This window comes from Opisthocomus hoazin, chromosome 1 (assembly GCF_030867145.1).
Source record: "Opisthocomus hoazin isolate bOpiHoa1 chromosome 1, bOpiHoa1.hap1, whole genome shotgun sequence".
Lineage (NCBI taxonomy): Eukaryota > Metazoa > Chordata > Aves > Opisthocomiformes > Opisthocomidae > Opisthocomus > Opisthocomus hoazin.
In genome coordinates, this window is record NC_134414.1 from 73,703,416 (window position 1) to 73,719,821 (window position 16,406).

The 16,406-nt window shown below is 46.6% G+C and overlaps 1 protein-coding gene across 5 annotated transcripts in view; it reads left to right on the plus strand.

Moving 5' to 3' along the window:
* Positions 1 to 16,406, plus strand: part of ST6GAL2 (ST6 beta-galactoside alpha-2,6-sialyltransferase 2) — a 177,614-nt gene that overhangs the window by 115,681 nt on the left and 45,527 nt on the right. The window contains exon 1 of one of the 5 annotated variants that reach the window (XM_075425815.1): positions 5,609 to 5,787. The exons of 1 other annotated variant lie outside the window; for it this stretch is intronic. Coding sequence is in view for 1 of the 4 variants with exons in the window: in XM_075425773.1 (XP_075281888.1) it covers positions 7,647 to 7,679 (33 nt within the window). In the remaining 3 variants the exon portion in view is untranslated. Of the gene's footprint in view, positions 1 to 5,608; positions 5,788 to 6,588; positions 6,662 to 7,260; positions 7,680 to 16,406 lie in introns of those variants that run through there. 3 more of the 5 variants (XM_075425804.1, XM_075425783.1, XM_075425773.1) reach the window with 3 other exon arrangements.

Below are 16,406 nucleotides of genomic sequence, written 5' to 3' on the forward strand. Positions count from 1 at the left end.
TAACTGTCTCAAAAAACTGCATTTGCATATTCAAAGTATGATACACGGCCTGTATGTATGCAAATAGCCATGAAACCCACAGCACTGCTCATGTTTCTTTATTTGTCTTAGAGAATTTGGAAAGTATGCATGATGAGAACAGCTTTGCTATACTGATCTATCTGCACTCCCCTGCAGCACGGAGTGAGCCGCGGGTTTTTTCCAGACTATGAAGAGCCGACAGCAACGCAGCATTTCCCAGTCCAGCTACAAAGTTACATGAAACAGTGTACTAGCAATAACTAGCTCTGGGGAAACGAATAACCAGCAACCAAGCTACTCCTGGGAAAGCTCCCTTGCATTTTAAATCAACAAGAAAATGATGACCCATTTTCAAAGTAGAAAGTAATTCCTGTCTGAAAACTAACTTTCTTCGGTGGTTCCTAACCGCGTGAAACCAGTGTACGCGACATCTGCAAAGCCGCAACCCCACTTCAGGCTACGAATCCTGCCCTCGACTGCGCCTGATTTCAGATACACTTCTCTGCCTGTGGGAAGACTGCTCGTTGCCCTTCAACAGCAAGTGTCTGTGTTTAGTGGGGGGACAACACTAGCAGGGACGCCTGGGGTGGAGGCAGGCACTAAGGATGAATCTTTGAGAGCTTTTCAATCAAACGGTATAGGGGCACTTTTTTGGACCTTTCAGTTACATCCGATAAACCCTGGATCTATGAAGGTAGAAGTCAGCTGTGGTGATGAGGACAGCCTGAAGGATCTTCTAGGTCCCTCCAGGTCTGGGGACCCCAAATCAAACCTCTCCAGGCAGGAGGTTCAAAAAAAGGGGAAGCGAAAAAAGTCAGAGAGGAGGAAGTGACAGCAAAAGAGGAGAGGCCTCTCCTGATCCATGCGGGTGCACAACTTGCTGCGGCACCGCGTGCTGCCTGGGGCTGGAGGGATGAATTCTGCCCTTGCACACTGCCCGGGACTCTCTCTGCACAGGTCGGGCTGCCTCTGAGCCCACACGTTGGGCAGAGAGGGCTCTCTGCCTGCAAGGGTTTCAGGGAGTGAATATGTGTTTGCCTCCCTGCTGATAACGCCAGCCCGGCAAGTAAGTATTTCTTCTTCGGAGGGAAGTACCCCGCTGTACTTTGCGAAAACTGTCATTCCAAAACCAATTTTTTCTCCATTCTCCCTTCTTGATGATTCAGCAGATGTCGCACGTCTTTTTTTCTTCAAAAACCTGCTACATAAAAACATGTTTATTTCTGTTAACCTTTTCAACCAAAGAGCCAGGCCACTGCAGCTCATCAGTAATGCCCCCATAAATCACAACCGTGCAGAGCGCAGGCAGAGATTAATTCTCAGTAATTTTGTGTATAAAATTTGCTCCAAAACTCATCTATCTCTAGACATTTATTTACATGTACAGAACATCCAGGTTTTGAATTCCAGTGAAGTATTCCACTAACTGAGTTTTAATAAAAAATGTCTAAAGGCTGCATCCTCAACTTCCATTGAAAGGAAGTTGACAAAGAGTCAAGGCACATAGCACCCAAAGAGTGCTGCTAATGGTAGTAAATAACAGGGGGGGAAATGGACAGAAACTTCCAGACCTTCAGCAGAAAAGTGGATGAGAACCTTGTTTGAGTTCATCAAAGCAACCAGCCTTCAGGAACATTTTACTGCCCATGTCCTTCGGACGCTACAGTCTTACGCTTGTGAAGGCTTTGCGATCTCCTTAGTGTGAAGGACAGATTTACAATGCTTGTGACTTCAGCTGTGTGACTCTGCCTATAATGTTCATGCAGCGCCACGAAGACACTGGCTGGAGGACGTCAAGTGAGGTCAGTGGGACAGGGCATTAGTGGGGAGAGAAGGGAGCTCCCTGTCCTGCTCACGTTGAAGTCCCCACTCTGTTACTTGCTTTGCAGATGCCTCTGAAGTTCACCTTTTTCAAAGATGAGCATGACTTGGATTTTTCTGCCAGTTGTCACAGAACCATAGAATCATAGAATCATAGAATGGTAAGGGTTGGAAGGGACCTTAAAGATCATCTAGTTCCAACCCCCCTGCCATGAGCAGGGACATATTTCACTAGACCAGGTTGCTCAGAGCTCCATCCAACCTGGCCTGGAACACTCCCAGGGAGAGGGCAGCCACAGCTTCTCTGGGCAACCTGTGCCAGTGTTTCACCACCCTCATGGTTGTTGGGGTTGATGTAGCTTGAGAATTAGCATGACTAGGCCGCTTAAGCAAAACAGTTAGCATAACTGAACAGGCCGCTGCAAAGGACAGCTAAGAATAACAATTGAGAAAGTTCTGATAGTGCACATGATGTGGGTTAGCAAAAACAAGATGTGTTCAAGGACGTGGAGGCAGTCTCTTGCTATTAGGGCTAGTGCGTAGTTACCAATCATAAGGGAATACGGGGTGCATGAACAGCGTGTGATTTATGTCTGTAGCCTATCCGAATAAGCATGATCGCATGTGCAGATATGAAAAATGTATATAACCACGCAAGCAGAGCAATAAATCGAATCGACTGTGTATTGCATCAATGTGTGAGAGTCATTCCTGTCCCTGCATGGATGCTGAAACTCGGCACATGGTGAAGAATTTCTTCCTAATATCTAATCTAAATCTGCCCTCTTGTAGTTTACAGCCATTCCCCCTTGTCCTATCACTACACACCCTTGTGAAAAGTCCCACTCCATCCTTCCTGTAGGCCCCTTCAGTAACTGGAAGGTTGCTATAAGATCACCCCGGAGCCTTCTCTTCTCCAGGCTGAACATCCCCAACTCTCTTAGCCTGTCCTTGTAGGAGAGGTGCTCCAGTCCTCTGATCATCTTCATGGCCCTCTATGCCACATGCAACAGGATACACTTTTTTTCCAGAGATGATCTATGCCATGCTGGCTAACACCCTCCCCATCTTTTCCCTGCCTGTTCCATGCGAACAAAAGGAGATCTTAGAAACACCTTGTACACACACCAGCACCCGCCAGCCAGGATGCGACAGGCTCTGTGAGCCCAGCCAAATGCACGTACGCATCTGAAACTAAACCGCCTCACCCCCGAGTCAGGGAGGATGGCATCAGGGTGGTTCTGAAGGGCACAGAAACAGCTTGCTTTGGAGAGGAAGCAGTCCTACCGATCATCAGCCAGGAGACCATACGAGAAAAAGAAACCAGGCCACTCTCTCTCCTCAGGGAGAGCTGTTAATTGAGCTCTGTAGGCTCCGATCCTAAATCCACCTCCGCATCTGAAAAACTGTGACACCAAAATGCATCTCAGGTGCGCAGAAGCCAACACGAGTATCTCCAGCTCATTAAAAACCTGCTTGATGATTAGAAACAAAAGGCAGGTCAGCACTCAGGAGAAGCACGGCATGTGACAACTTGCAGATCCCTCTGGGTGCAGCAGGACAGGAACGGCTGGCCAGAAGAGCCTTACCTTGAGGCAGCGCCGCTGAGGGGTGAGGGGATTCACCACCTCCCGAGGCGCTGCGGGGAATAGGCTGCAGCGCGCTCCCTCCTTCCCTGCCTGGAGCAGGGACGGCACGCACCCCCAAGCTGCCGGAGGGTTTGCAGAAAGAGAGCAGTAACCCACCTAACATGTCCCCTCCAGGACCAATGGCAGAAAACGACCCTGGGGATTCACAATCTGCGGGTACCCGGTGCTTACTCCCTGCTGTAACCTTAAGAGCACCTCTTCTGTTCAAAACCAGAAGAGTTCTGAAATAAAACTGCAATTATTTGGATGAAACTCAGCTTTGGTGAAGTCAATGGGAAAACTCCCTTTTACATCCGTGGAGCCATCCCAGCCAAGGATGTATTGTGAAAAGGTTGAATGAGTCTGTGCCCGGGCTTTAAGGATCTTTGTGTACTGTACCCTGCCAGTTTAAATGATGACTACAAAGATCTGTTATAAAACTTTTTCCAGGAGAGGCGAAAGCTTTCTCTGTGTCACCATTTTTAATATACCATGACTCCTGCTCGTAGCAAATTAGGTTATTTATCCCCTTTATTTATATGCACTGCACTGACACTGTAACAAAACAAAGTGATAGATGCACCCATACCAGCTGTCAAACTCTATAACAAAGCAACAGCAACTGAGTGTAACTTTACCCTGTTGATATCAATTTATATAAAAGACATATTCTTCAAGCTGTGAACATGTGAAAGTAAATTCTTTACCATTCTGGACTTGCCAGCAATTACTTTGTCCTCTGATCTCAAACCTTTCCCCAGGCTGCTCTGACATCACGGGGGCCCGACGCTGACCTCACCGACCTCACCCCGCTCCACTTTCCCGCTTTCCAGGGGAAGTTGTTCTTTACTGCACTGCCGCAGCTGAGGGCAGAGTCAGGCCAACGGTCACAGATACAGGACGCAGAGTTCGGAGCCTAAGCCAAAAGCAGAATGTCAAAGGCAGAGGAAAACCGTGTTGGACCACAGACTAACTCCACCTGCCTTCTGCAGATAAATTTTACATTTAGATGTGCAGGGACGACTCCCACTGCAGTCAATAAAAATTGTGCTCAACCAGCGTTATTTGTCACCAATCCAGCTGCCCATTCTGGAAACCTTTTGCTGAAAGAGAGGGGCGTCTTTGGGCGATAAGCTTTCCTGATACTGTGTTCAAACTATCGCAGATTGCCACTTAGAAAATCCTAGTGCTACCAGCTTCCCCGTAATATTCACTTAATTTACGCTATTCATTTACATTCTACTCCAAATTGAAACTCTGTTTCACTGGTATATTAAAAATGAGCCTACTAAAGAGCAGCACATTTTAAAATAGTAACAGATGGAAAAGTCTGTAGAGTTCTACAAATTTAGATTCCTACTTTAAAATTAATTAAAGAAGTTAAAAAATTGGGTAAGCCGTATCTAGTCTTCACTCTGTTTCTTAGAACATGTGCTTATTTATAAAATTTGGTTTATTGTATAAGCCAGCACATCATTTGTTAGACAGATGCAGCAAGCCTGGGCAAAGAAATACTGGGAAAATATCCATCCCTTAACTGCTAATTATGTTTATAAATTTAGATTTTCGAATGAATGCTATACAGGACTAGCCCTCAAGCAGCAGTGTGCCCATCGAACCAATGTGTGGGTATACCTACACGGCAGTCCCTTTTGACAGCAAGTCTGTCGCCTTTATCACCCGCTGGCATCACATGGTACCACATTGATAAATGAGGACTTGTATATTTTTGAAGAAATTAGCTCTAGGTTTGAAAGTTGTTTTCACAATGTCCTTGGCTGAGGGGAAAAAACGTTACTTCTATTCACTGATTGCTTTGCAATTCATGAAACTTCTCTGTTAAATGGAGTAAGTAAGTGGACAAACTTCTCTGGGATTTACAATGATTATTTGCTTTTGGCGTGGAGTGTTATTTCAACAATTATACTTTTTAAACTGCTAACCCATTCTTGTTTGTGTTTGGTCTTTCCAATCCTTGTGATTTTTTCTTCTATTTCCAAGGAGTTACCTTGTAATTTAGAAAATGGCATCTTTTTCACTTCAGTACTAATTGTTTTGATTGTCACCTGTTTCACAGCTTTGACGACAGGCCTTTGGCAGGCGCATGGCTTCCACCCATCTCGCCCCTCATGAACACCGGCACAAAGATGCTACGGTCTCGGATGCATGTGCACAGACGCTTAGCTTCGAGCCCAGATCCACCACAATAAAGGTTATCCATCATTGTACTGGTTATTTGCAAGCGGAGACTCACTTCGACTATTTGCAAAGTAAACTACTATTCAGCTGGCACAAAGACAGTAAAATCTGCTTTCAGGTATTTTTAGCTCTTCAGCAAGCTGAGAAAGGACAGCAATGATTGCAGGGCAAACACTTCTCTTTCCCCGCGATGCCGGAGAGGCTGGCAGCGTGGCCGGGGCGATCAGTGACGTTCGGGTCCAGCGGCGCGAGGTAATATTCGCCGTAGCTCCCGCAGCACCGATTCCATCTCCCCTTTCCTTTCTGCTCGCTGACCCAACGGCCCTGCACCGCATGCTTTTGGCGAGCGAGTCCACGCGTCTCTTCCCCAGGAGACCTTTCAGCTTCAAACATCTCCTTAATTAACGCAGCCCAACCTGACCAAAGGGCCAACGGTGGCTGCGGCGCTTCCACGCCGCCCGTGGGTGCGGGAGCCCCGCCGCCACCCGGGCCCACGGCGGGGGGCCGAGCCAAGGACCCTGCCTTCAACTTTCCGGGGTTCCCCGGTTCCCCGGGCCGCTCTCCGAAGGCGGGGGGGGCGGGCGAGGCGCGAAGGCTGCCGGCCCGCCCCCCGCCCCGAACTTCTCCCGCCGCGACCCCCGGGGGTGCAGCGCGGCACCCGGCCGGCGGGGGATGGGGATGGGGGGGTGGGGGGGAAGGTGCCCGCCGCCGCCCGCCCCGGGCGCTGCCCCCCCCGCAGGGGAGATGCGGCGCGGCCCCTGCCCACGCGTGGGAAGGCGCGGCGCGGCCCCCTCCCGCCGCAGCGCCCGCCCCTCCCGCCGGGGCCGCCCCGCCCGCCGTTGCCCTTCCCGAACAATGAGCCGGGACGGCGCGGCGCGGCCCCGGGGCAGCCCCGGCATGTCCGCCCCGGCACCCGGCGAGGCGGCCCCCTCCGCTCGGCACCCGGCGCAGCCCCCCGCCCCGCCGCCGTAGCGCCCGGCTCCGCCCGCGAGGTAACGGCGCCCGCTCGGCCGTGTGCGGGCGGCGGCTGCCGGGGAGGGGGGGGCGGCAGGCGGCGCCCGGGGGGCGGGGGGGGCCGTGTCGCGCCGCCGGTGCCTGTCGGTCGGTCGGTCTGTCTGTCGGTCGGGAGCCGGGTGCCGCCCGCGCCCGGCGCTTTGTGCGCGCGGCGGCCGGCAGCATGCGGGGGGAGCGGCAGCGCGCGGGAAGCGGCGAGGCGGCGCGGGCCGGAGAGCCCTGAGCGCCCCGGCGGTACGGGGGTATGGGGGGGGGGGGGGGGGGGAGCTTCTGCCGGGGGGGACATCCCCTGCGTGAAGCCCTGTGGCTGCTCGGTGGGTTGGCTTAGGGGGCTGCTGGGCTTCACAGCTGCCAGGCGGGGGGTGTGCGGGGAGGGGTTCGGGGCGGGGGGGGAGGTTCGCCTGCCCGAGAGGGCTCGGGTGGAGAGTGTTTGGAGAAGCGGTGCTTTCCAGGAATTTAAATGAGACCTTTTTCTCTGCGGCTGCTTTTCAGGGCTGTTCTATCAGCGCTGTGTTTGCTTTTGCAGATTGCGCTTGTAAATAGTTAGGCGGTAGTATTAGCGCCTAAGAATCGATATTCTCCAAGGGAGTTTAAAAGAAAAAAAACAAAGGTGGTCTTTGCGAATTTACCTCTAACAAGCAGGGCAGATCACTTTTGTGGGCTGCTTTTATTTTTTATCGGGAGCGTTATCATCTCTAATACCCAGCTGCCATCCGTAGTTCATTCTGTCATGGCAATAGGCTTCAGTCGGTACTAGAAAAAGATGCGAATAGGTTACTCGTTCGAGTAATTGAGTCGGTAGCTGTTGGAGTAAAACTTAGTCGTCTTGTTTCTTCGTGTGGAGAGACGTGAAGTGATAGGCAGGAGGCAGCAGCAGCCCTCAAGGTTAAGGCTCTTGCTCGTTTGTTCAATCTGATTTTCCTTTTTCAGTCTTGCAAACTTTCTGAACTCTAACCCTTTGCAATGAAGCTTTCCAGGCGTGGTGTCTGCGTCCAGGTAATTTTAATACATATAGATGTATATCTCTTCTTGTGTTGTTTAGAAAACTCATGTAAAAGTAATTCAGCTGGTTTTGATAGCATGGGGCTTTTGGGTATGGGGAAAGAACTGCTACATTCTTCCATTTAATAATGAAGCTCTTGCAGATTTTTTTTTTAACAGGGCTTTTTTATTATTATTATTATTATTATAAATTTTGAGTAGAGGTATTTTTCCTTCAGATGTGCTTTCCAGTTAAAATTCTGACTGGAAGTCCTGTGGTGGTTACCTGCTTGTTTTGAGTGTGTCTTGCTGAGACCAAAAGCTGTGCTACTGGGAAAAGAGGTGCTGTTTGTTGCTGAACGAGAAGCTGTGGTAAAGTGTCTGGAGGTGAGGTCCTGCCTGTGTGTTCAAAGCCAGGGGTCTTCGGCACTGATTCTGCAGCTGGGAGCAGAGGGGCGTCGTGGCAGACACCTCTGCGGAAGCAGGCAGGGCTCCCCTCGCCATTCGCCATGAAAGTGCTGGATCCGAGATCCTGTAAGTGAAGACTTGGAACTGTTTGTAGGCAGAAGGGTTCTGTGATGGAGTTTAGGACCTCCACAACTCGTAGCGTGGTGGTCAGAGAACTCTTTTTCTTCTACAGTTTGTCTGGGCAGAGGACAGGATTTCCCAGCATTGTCCACGCTGCACATTCACAGTTGGAGGATGTAACAATGTCAGAGGTTTGTTGCAAAGTTGCAAACCTCAACATCTATGTTTCGTGGTGTGTTTTCTACTGAGGAAAGGAAAAGAAAGGCCAAACAACAGGGAAAGTGTTAGAAAAACTTTATAAGAGGAACTTAAGGGGATATTAGGATTGCATATGTAAATGTCCCAGTGGAAGGACATTATGGATAAAGTTATATGTTCACCTTATCTCTGTCCTTTGAAATCTGCAAAACAACTGTCTGTTATACGCCCTCTTGGATTAAACGTCAAGTTGTACATGAGTAAAATCTGGAGATACCATTTCCTGATTTAAAATGAAGAAAGCAAAGTAGAAAATAATTGTAATCCTACAGAATTTGATTTTTTTTCTTCTATTTCAGATTAGTGAAATGAGATAAAACAGCATCCTGTTGGTAGCATCCTAATGGTTGCATTGTGAATTGATGCTGTATATATTAGTTACTGCGTAGACTAGTGGAGCATGCTGGGTTTTACATAAGTTGTTGGAATGCTACTGGTCTGTCAGAAATTGTATGCAAATCTCTCTGCAGTCATTTTCAGACTGTGTTTTGGGAACCTCTCTGTATTTGCTAAGCAATTGGCTGGTGGTCTGCAGAGAAGTACTTACGCATATGGTGTTGGCTCGTTTTCCATGTATTTAGCTACTAATGGCATTAAAAGAAGCCAAAATATATTAAGTACCTCTCTAATATTAATTATCTTGATAAGTTGCTGCAAATACTCCTAAAATTGCAGATGTGTACAAATGCTGTGGGATTGGTGTGAAGGCAGATCCAGGGAACAGGGTCAGTGGGAAATCTCTTGATCTGCTAAGGTCTGTTGAGATGCCGTTGCTGCTACAAAAAAATTGGCCTCCCCTGTGACACCGTAACTTTGGAACAAAGGCGTAGGGATTTGATTCAAGGAATGGAAAAATCTGGCTTTGCTGCTGCTTTCGTAGTGCAGAAATCATTTTTTGTCGAGTAAGACTGTTGGCTTCTTCAGAGTAAAGGTTTACAACCCTTAAATAGCTCTTCCTGACACTAAGCAGTATCCCTTTCATGCGTTTGAAGTGTGTTAGAAAGGCTGGCTAGTAACATTGGTACTGATGAATGGAAAAGAAAGAAATTTACATCAGATACTTTTCTTTAAATTATTTCCCTTGTTGTTAGTTATTACCAAGCATTAGACTGCCACACTTGGATATAATTAATGTAGTAAACGGTTTATTAGGCACCATCTGAACTTTTGTCTTGTTTAATTATAGAAGCGTAGTGCAGTGGTCTGTGTACAATATTCGGCCCAAATAATTGCTTTCAGACTTTTATCTGACTGCGGTTATTTTTGGAGCAGCTGCGTGCATGGCTTTTTCCTGAACTTTGCACTTTTTAGGCTCTCATTTGCAGTTGTGCCACTACGTTTCCAATTTGCATAACTGAAAGCAGTTGCGTTGTGATTTTGCTGGTAGTAATTCAGAGCGATTATTCTGCATTCCGTCATAAACCTTCTGTTTTGATCTTCCTTAAAACTCTGTCATTCATATTTAGGTATCCACCAAACCATGACACAAATGGGAAAGTTGCAACTGTTTATTTTCTGAGAGTCTTGAAATGGTTGCTGAAGTTAAGTCCAGTGATATTCTTTGTCTTGAGAGCAGTTTTAAGAATGTAAAAGTAATGGCATGGGGTGAAATATGTGCCACAAATAATTTACAGTAAAGTGTTCAGATACAGCAACCCTGCCTCTTGTGCTTAATCGTATATATTAATTCCATGACAAATGGAATTTATTAGAACTCACGGTGTCACATTTAGGGTACAAGATGATACAAAAAACTGACTGCAACTACCATATTATACCTGAGAATAACGTAAAAAACTCTGATATTTGTTATGTGTCTTAGGAGCATTTTGTATTTTAGATCTAGTCTTTTCTGTGGTGCAACCATAGTAAACAGATTTTCTTCATCAGTAACACTCTGAGGAAAGCAATTTTGGAAAAGAAATTCAGATTTATTTTTGTTTGGTCTGAAAATTTTACGTAGACTAGGAACAGCGCTTCGGTAGTTGGCCTTGAGGACAAAAGTGTGCCAGAATCACCGTGTTTGTCATACATTTTTCCAAGATGGTCTACTTCCAGGAGGATCAACTCTTGAAGAATTAAATGTCAGGTTGTTGCCAGTGTTCTTGATGAGGCTGCTTGACCTTGGGAACTTGCTCCTGACAGAGGCGCTGATGGAGCCTGTTTGCCTATAGGCCTTCAAGCCCCCTTTGACACCCGTTTCTTTGGAGAGGCCAGATCTTCCTCGGTGCTGAAGGTGGCCAGAGGTTCGGTGGGAGCTGGGGAAGCGGAGCAGAGCTGGGGTCTGGGATGTGGTGGCCTGGACTGCTGTTACATTTCATTGGAGATGCGACCCTACAGCTGGTTGCATGTGTTCCTGCGTTGTGCTTTCTGGAAGGTTGCACTTCAGAGATCTAAATGTGAATGAAAAGTAAATGTTACTCATTGCATAGCTCTGCGTTTGTCATCCGAGTAGGATTCACTGTAGGTTTTGCACAATCCACTGTTTATTGTACTAAATTGTGTAAGTACTATCTGAGATTAGGGCATTTTATAGCTAGGGTTGTGGGGTGACTGCGAGCGCTCTCTGGGGACTGAACCCAAAATCACGTAAACCAAATGGGTGTTAACTGTGGGAAGGGAAGTTTCTTCTTCCTTTGGGTTATGTATCTGTCTGGGTGGAAGATCTGTGGCCTACCAGATGCAGAGGACTTAGTGAGATGGGGCGATTTGTTTTGCGACTTCATGAATCCATTATGTTGTTGATGGAGCCAAAGGTCCGGAGGGTGTAAAACTTGATGAGGATTCTTTACAGGATCTTCAGTTTGAGGTAGCTTTGCTGTGCTAAGTTCTGTATTTAATTTTGGCAGTGGAGTTGGCTTTCAGTCCATCACTGGAAGGGCTACTTTTGGTCTAGTCACTGTCCTTTCTGTCCCTCGGCAAAGGCTCTGATCCTCTCTGTATGAGAGTCTCTTCTGCCCATGATGTTCTGTTTGAGGGACAGGGACCCAAGTAAACACCTTTTGCATATAAAAATGTAACAATGTGCTCTACAGTCATGGTCCAAAATGCCCCCACTTTTCAGGTATTTGCATAACCAAGTAGTGCAGATTTTAACATTGTTTTATAAGGCTGGTTCCTAGCAAGGAGGAGGCTAGTTCAGAGTGCTGTTTCAACACAGTGCATCATAAATCTGAAAAATGTTGTCAGTATTTTATAATTCACTACGCAGAGCAGGAGGTGTTTGGCTCTGGACTGGCAACGAGGTATTGGGCCATTCACCCTTACGCTGTGGCGGGGAATGGAGGTCAGTAACAAATGAAGGCTGTTACCATCTGATGGCTGTTTAGTCACCTGTGAAATGTGGTTTCTAATAGACAGGTTTCCACATCATAGGAGCAGCCACCGCAATTAGATGAGCAGAGCCAGCCCCCTTGTCAAAAGACTCGTTAGAGTGGCTAACAAGCACATCACGCCTCATCTTAGCCTCAGACTGATCCTGCCAGTTAAGTGTTTCCAAACACAGTGTAGGGACCCGTGATTGCTAATCGTGCTCTGTCTACTGGTGGAGAAAGAGAGCGTTTTATTGTCGGAGCTGTTGGCCTGTCTCTCCTAGAAAGGAAGCTTAATCTGTAAAAGCAGAAAAAAGTAGAGCATGCAGCAGCATCCGTGAGGTCCTGGCTCGGTCTGAAGTTGCTTGCAAAAGGTTCAAAGGCTTCACTGGGTTTAGGATTCATCCTGTGGAAGCATTATAGAGGACAGACTGTATATCTCAGTGAAGCTAAGCATGTCCAGGCTTGACAGAAGTTACTGACAAATTGGCTGAGAAGTCAGTCATTAATTTTAACAAATGATTTTTCTTTGAGTGCAAGCTCACGCGTGCCAATTATAACAGTATGCCTGTGATAAAATTAGGGATTTTTTTCTTTAAGCTTCAGATCTGCTGGTGACTGATTGTATTTTCCAGTGTCATTGTAAGGGGGAGAAGAAAAAACCCAGAAGTGCTCTTTCTCCCTCCAAATATCTAAATACCAAGGAAATGTTCAGAGTGGTTGCACTTTTTTTTTCTTAGCGGTTAATCACAGAATCACAGAATGGTAGGGGTTGGAAGGGACCTCTGTGGGTCATCTAGTCCAACCCTCCTGCCAAAGCAGGGTCACCTACAGTAGGTTGTAGAGGACCTTGTCCAGGCAGGTCTTGAATATCTCTAGAGAAGGTGACTCCACAACCTCCCTGGGCAGCCTGTTCCAGTGCTCCGTCACCCTCAGAGTGAAGAAATTCTTCCTCATATATTAAGAGTATTTAATGTAGTGTGTCATACAATCTGGAGGGCCTTTAGTGTCTTCAGTGAAGTACAGGCCTGATACCTAGTCCTGTAAAATCAGAGAAAGGTCTTGCACTGCCCTAAAGTGGGCTTTGGATCTAGACCCCGGTGAGTCCTAGTTTGTCTTCCAGCTGCAGGCTCCTTTCAACAGGAGACAATAAACTTGGGTGGCAGGAACCAACGCTCTTAGCAAACGCACGTGAATTGGGTCATATTTTGATGTATTGAAGACGCTGGTTTTAAAACAAAGCCCATTTGGGCTAAATATATCATGAGGCGCTGCAGAAGAAGCATTAAGAATAAGAGGAGTGAAGGAATTTTTTGAAGAAAGCAGTGCACGCTGTGACTTTTTTTTTTTTTTCCCCTAGAGATTCTGGTGTTCGCGTAGAAATGGCGTTGTAGCTGATAGACAAGAAGCGTTATGTCTTGAGAACGCAAATCTGGTTTATAGGAAAATCAAGCACTGACATGATTTTTAGATATTTAACTTGAGATATGGTCTTGCAGATGGATGCAAGGCTGCGATCTAACTACCTTGACTCCACACACAGACCTTTTTTTAGTACAGCTGAAGGGCACAGAATATCGAGGGTGGTTTTACACTGATGAGTTTGCATGGCTGTAGCTGTGTGGTGCTGACATTTTCCTTATAATATGCCACCTTTTTTTCAGAAGTGTATCATTCACCCTAAAACACATGTTCTGATGTAAAGCATGGTTAAAAGGTCTACTTAGCGGAAGGAGAAGTTTTACTAAGTGTAAAAATTATTGCTTTGACGAAATTGAGAATAACGTGGCAATAATAAAGATAACTCACTTTTCTTTTTCTTTTTTTTTTTTTCCTGTTTAACATGCATAGCTCTTGGTACCTTTGGATTTTAAAGACATTTAGAAAAAGACATTTAGAATACTGGAAGTCCCCTAAAAGATTGTTTCTTTCATTATCTTGACAAACCTTGAAAAGTAGTTTCTGTGTCTGCATAGTGATTATGTTTCAGAAACAGTTCTTAGCAATTTTATTATGTGCTGAAACATATGTTTATAAAAAAGACTATAACCTGGTGGAAAAAGTGTCTTATAATAATAAACCTGTCGATGGGCCATATGCTGCCATCAGTATGTTTGAAAAAATAAATTCTTCTACAAGTGTTAAGTAAGTTTACAGCCCAAGTGTTAAGTTAGGGTCAGGCTGTGACTGGCCCGCTGTGGATTGAGAGGGGGAGGAAAGTGGATGCAGATCCTCCTCATGCTCGTTTCACTAGCTCACGCAGCGGCCGGCTAGGTGGAGGGGGGTAGCACCCCTTCCTGAAGGGCAATGGAGGCTGCTTGAGCTGGGTAGGAGGCGGCGAGAAGTCCTTCGCCTGCAGCTTTCCTCAATGGTCCCAAGGTTTGTGCCAGCCTGGCACAGGGCTGTGTGTTTTGTAAAACTTGACTGAGCTTTGCGTCATCTCTCCTGAGAAGAGCAAACCTCTGAGGTAGATCATCTGCATTTAAAAGGTGACGGAACAGATATATGAAGCCAGTACAAATAAAAGAGCTCTGATAACTATGCAATTGGATAAGAATTGTGGAAAAAACTTCAGTTCCTACTGTTTACTAGGTAGCTTGCTTGTATTTTATGGATTTGTTTGTGCTTGTGTCACCATTTCTGGTTATCAAATGTAGGTGACATGGTCATGGCAAAATCTTTTGTTTCTGAAGAGCAAAAGTAAGATGCAGTAGGTCGAAGAATGTGTCGTTCTCAAAAGCACTGCTGTGTGGGATCAATTTTTAGAAAATGTAGACGCTTTCAAGCCTATTCTACTTCAGATGCACTCGCATAGCTCCTGTGAATGGGAGTCACGCACGTGTGCATCTCAAAAAGAATAGGTCTCTTTGTAACTGAGGCATTTTCTGTCTAGAAACATATTTCACCGAGAGTGTTTTTAATGTGCTAGTATTTTCCACCACTGATCAGCTGTGCACTGCTTGTTTTCCTGGCAACTCGGCAGGTGATAGTCATTTTCAAAGGAAATATCAAAGATGAAGGAGAACTGTTTAAAGTAGTTGGCCATGCTGAAGACTATGTCAAGAGATGCATGAGGTTGCCATAGTATCCATTATCAAAATCAAGATCGCGAACAGAGCAGTCCACATTATGACCAAATTCCTTACCCACGGTCTTTTCAGGGTTCATCGAGGCTTTTAGTTTGCTCAGGGGAATTTTGTTGCTTGAGGGCTGAGGTCTTCCCCCTGGGTTTTCTCACCCAGAAGTCTAATGAGGTATGTTGTGTCTATGTGCACAAGGCTCCCAGTCTAGAAGAGGGCCTTGGAGACCAAGGGAGTGGGGCAGAGAGGGGGAATGAGCTGCAATAGAAGCACCCAGGCCCCAGCATGGAGTTTGCAGTCACTGTGGAGAAGGAAAATAGATTTGATCAGTAATCCATGGAGGAGGGGGTACTTGGGAGTTACGTGGATGTGCCCTGGGAAAATTCCTGGGCACATCGGAGAGTAAGGCAAAGTATGTGTTGAAGGAGCAGTGGGAGGATGACAGTAAGTCAAGGGAGGAAAGCGTCTGTGGCTGGCACACGCTTACCTTTCCAAGAGAGGCGCTTTGTTACTGGCAGGACTTGGAAGCACCCTGGGATAATTTATCTGCAGCTTGGTGAAATGTAGCTCCCCCACGGAGACTGTAAAGCCCAGCCAAGTTCTCAGACCCTGTTGGACCTGAGGGAAGGGTCTCGGGCTTTGGTGATGCCTCGCGAGCGAAGCTGATGAGGTGGTGGAGGAGCCTGTGGTGGGCCAGGCTGCCTTGCCTACAGTGCCTACGAGCCAACAACTGCAGCACTCGGAATTTGCACAAACCCACACTCAGTAATAAAATAGCCTGCAACTAGTCAAAGGCACCCATAGTAGCCAAGCAAATTTGGAATGTCTAAGCCAACCACTTTTAAGTTATGATGAGCCAAAAAAAATTAGGACACGGTCCAAGAAATGGAGAACACCTCACTTTTCTGGAACTCTCGTATCTCCAAGATGCCTTGGCCGATCTACCTCAGACTTTCCAGAGAAGCTTTCCTTGGCACAAGACCATGACTGTGAAATTTCATGTGACTGAGTTTTACTTTGTTGAAGTTATGAAGGTTAAAACCAGGGTTTGTTATAGAAAGCTAATCTCTCCATTAGAAATATTTCTACGTAGTTGATATTCATTCCATTGTAATTGTTCACTGCTATTTCTTGTTCAGGCTGATTGTATTTTTGCTGTTTATTTTAGATATGTTTTTTAAGGGTAAATTTAGAGCAGTACAACTTGGAGCCAAATTGTGCATGGCTATGTATAGGCGTATGTGGTAAGGCAGAAGCATTAGCCCTGTGTGCACTGGAGAAGGAGTCGTAGCTGGAGTCCTACTCCCACTTGACTGCGGTGGGAGAGCTTTATGGAGTGTCTGGTTTGAGAGCTCACTGTTTAATATAGCTTTTCCCTCTCTGCTTGGCAGAAGAGTGTGTCTGTGTTGGCCTAGTTATACTCTCACCTCCAGGCGAAAAAAGTTTCTGGTTGATGGCCGTCTTGTCCTTCAGGGTTTCCCTGGTGGCAGCTCGTACTGTGGAAAGCCATGAAGGTGGCAGTAGCCTAAGGTTGGGAACAGTGTTCTCCGTGTGTGCTTTTGAGC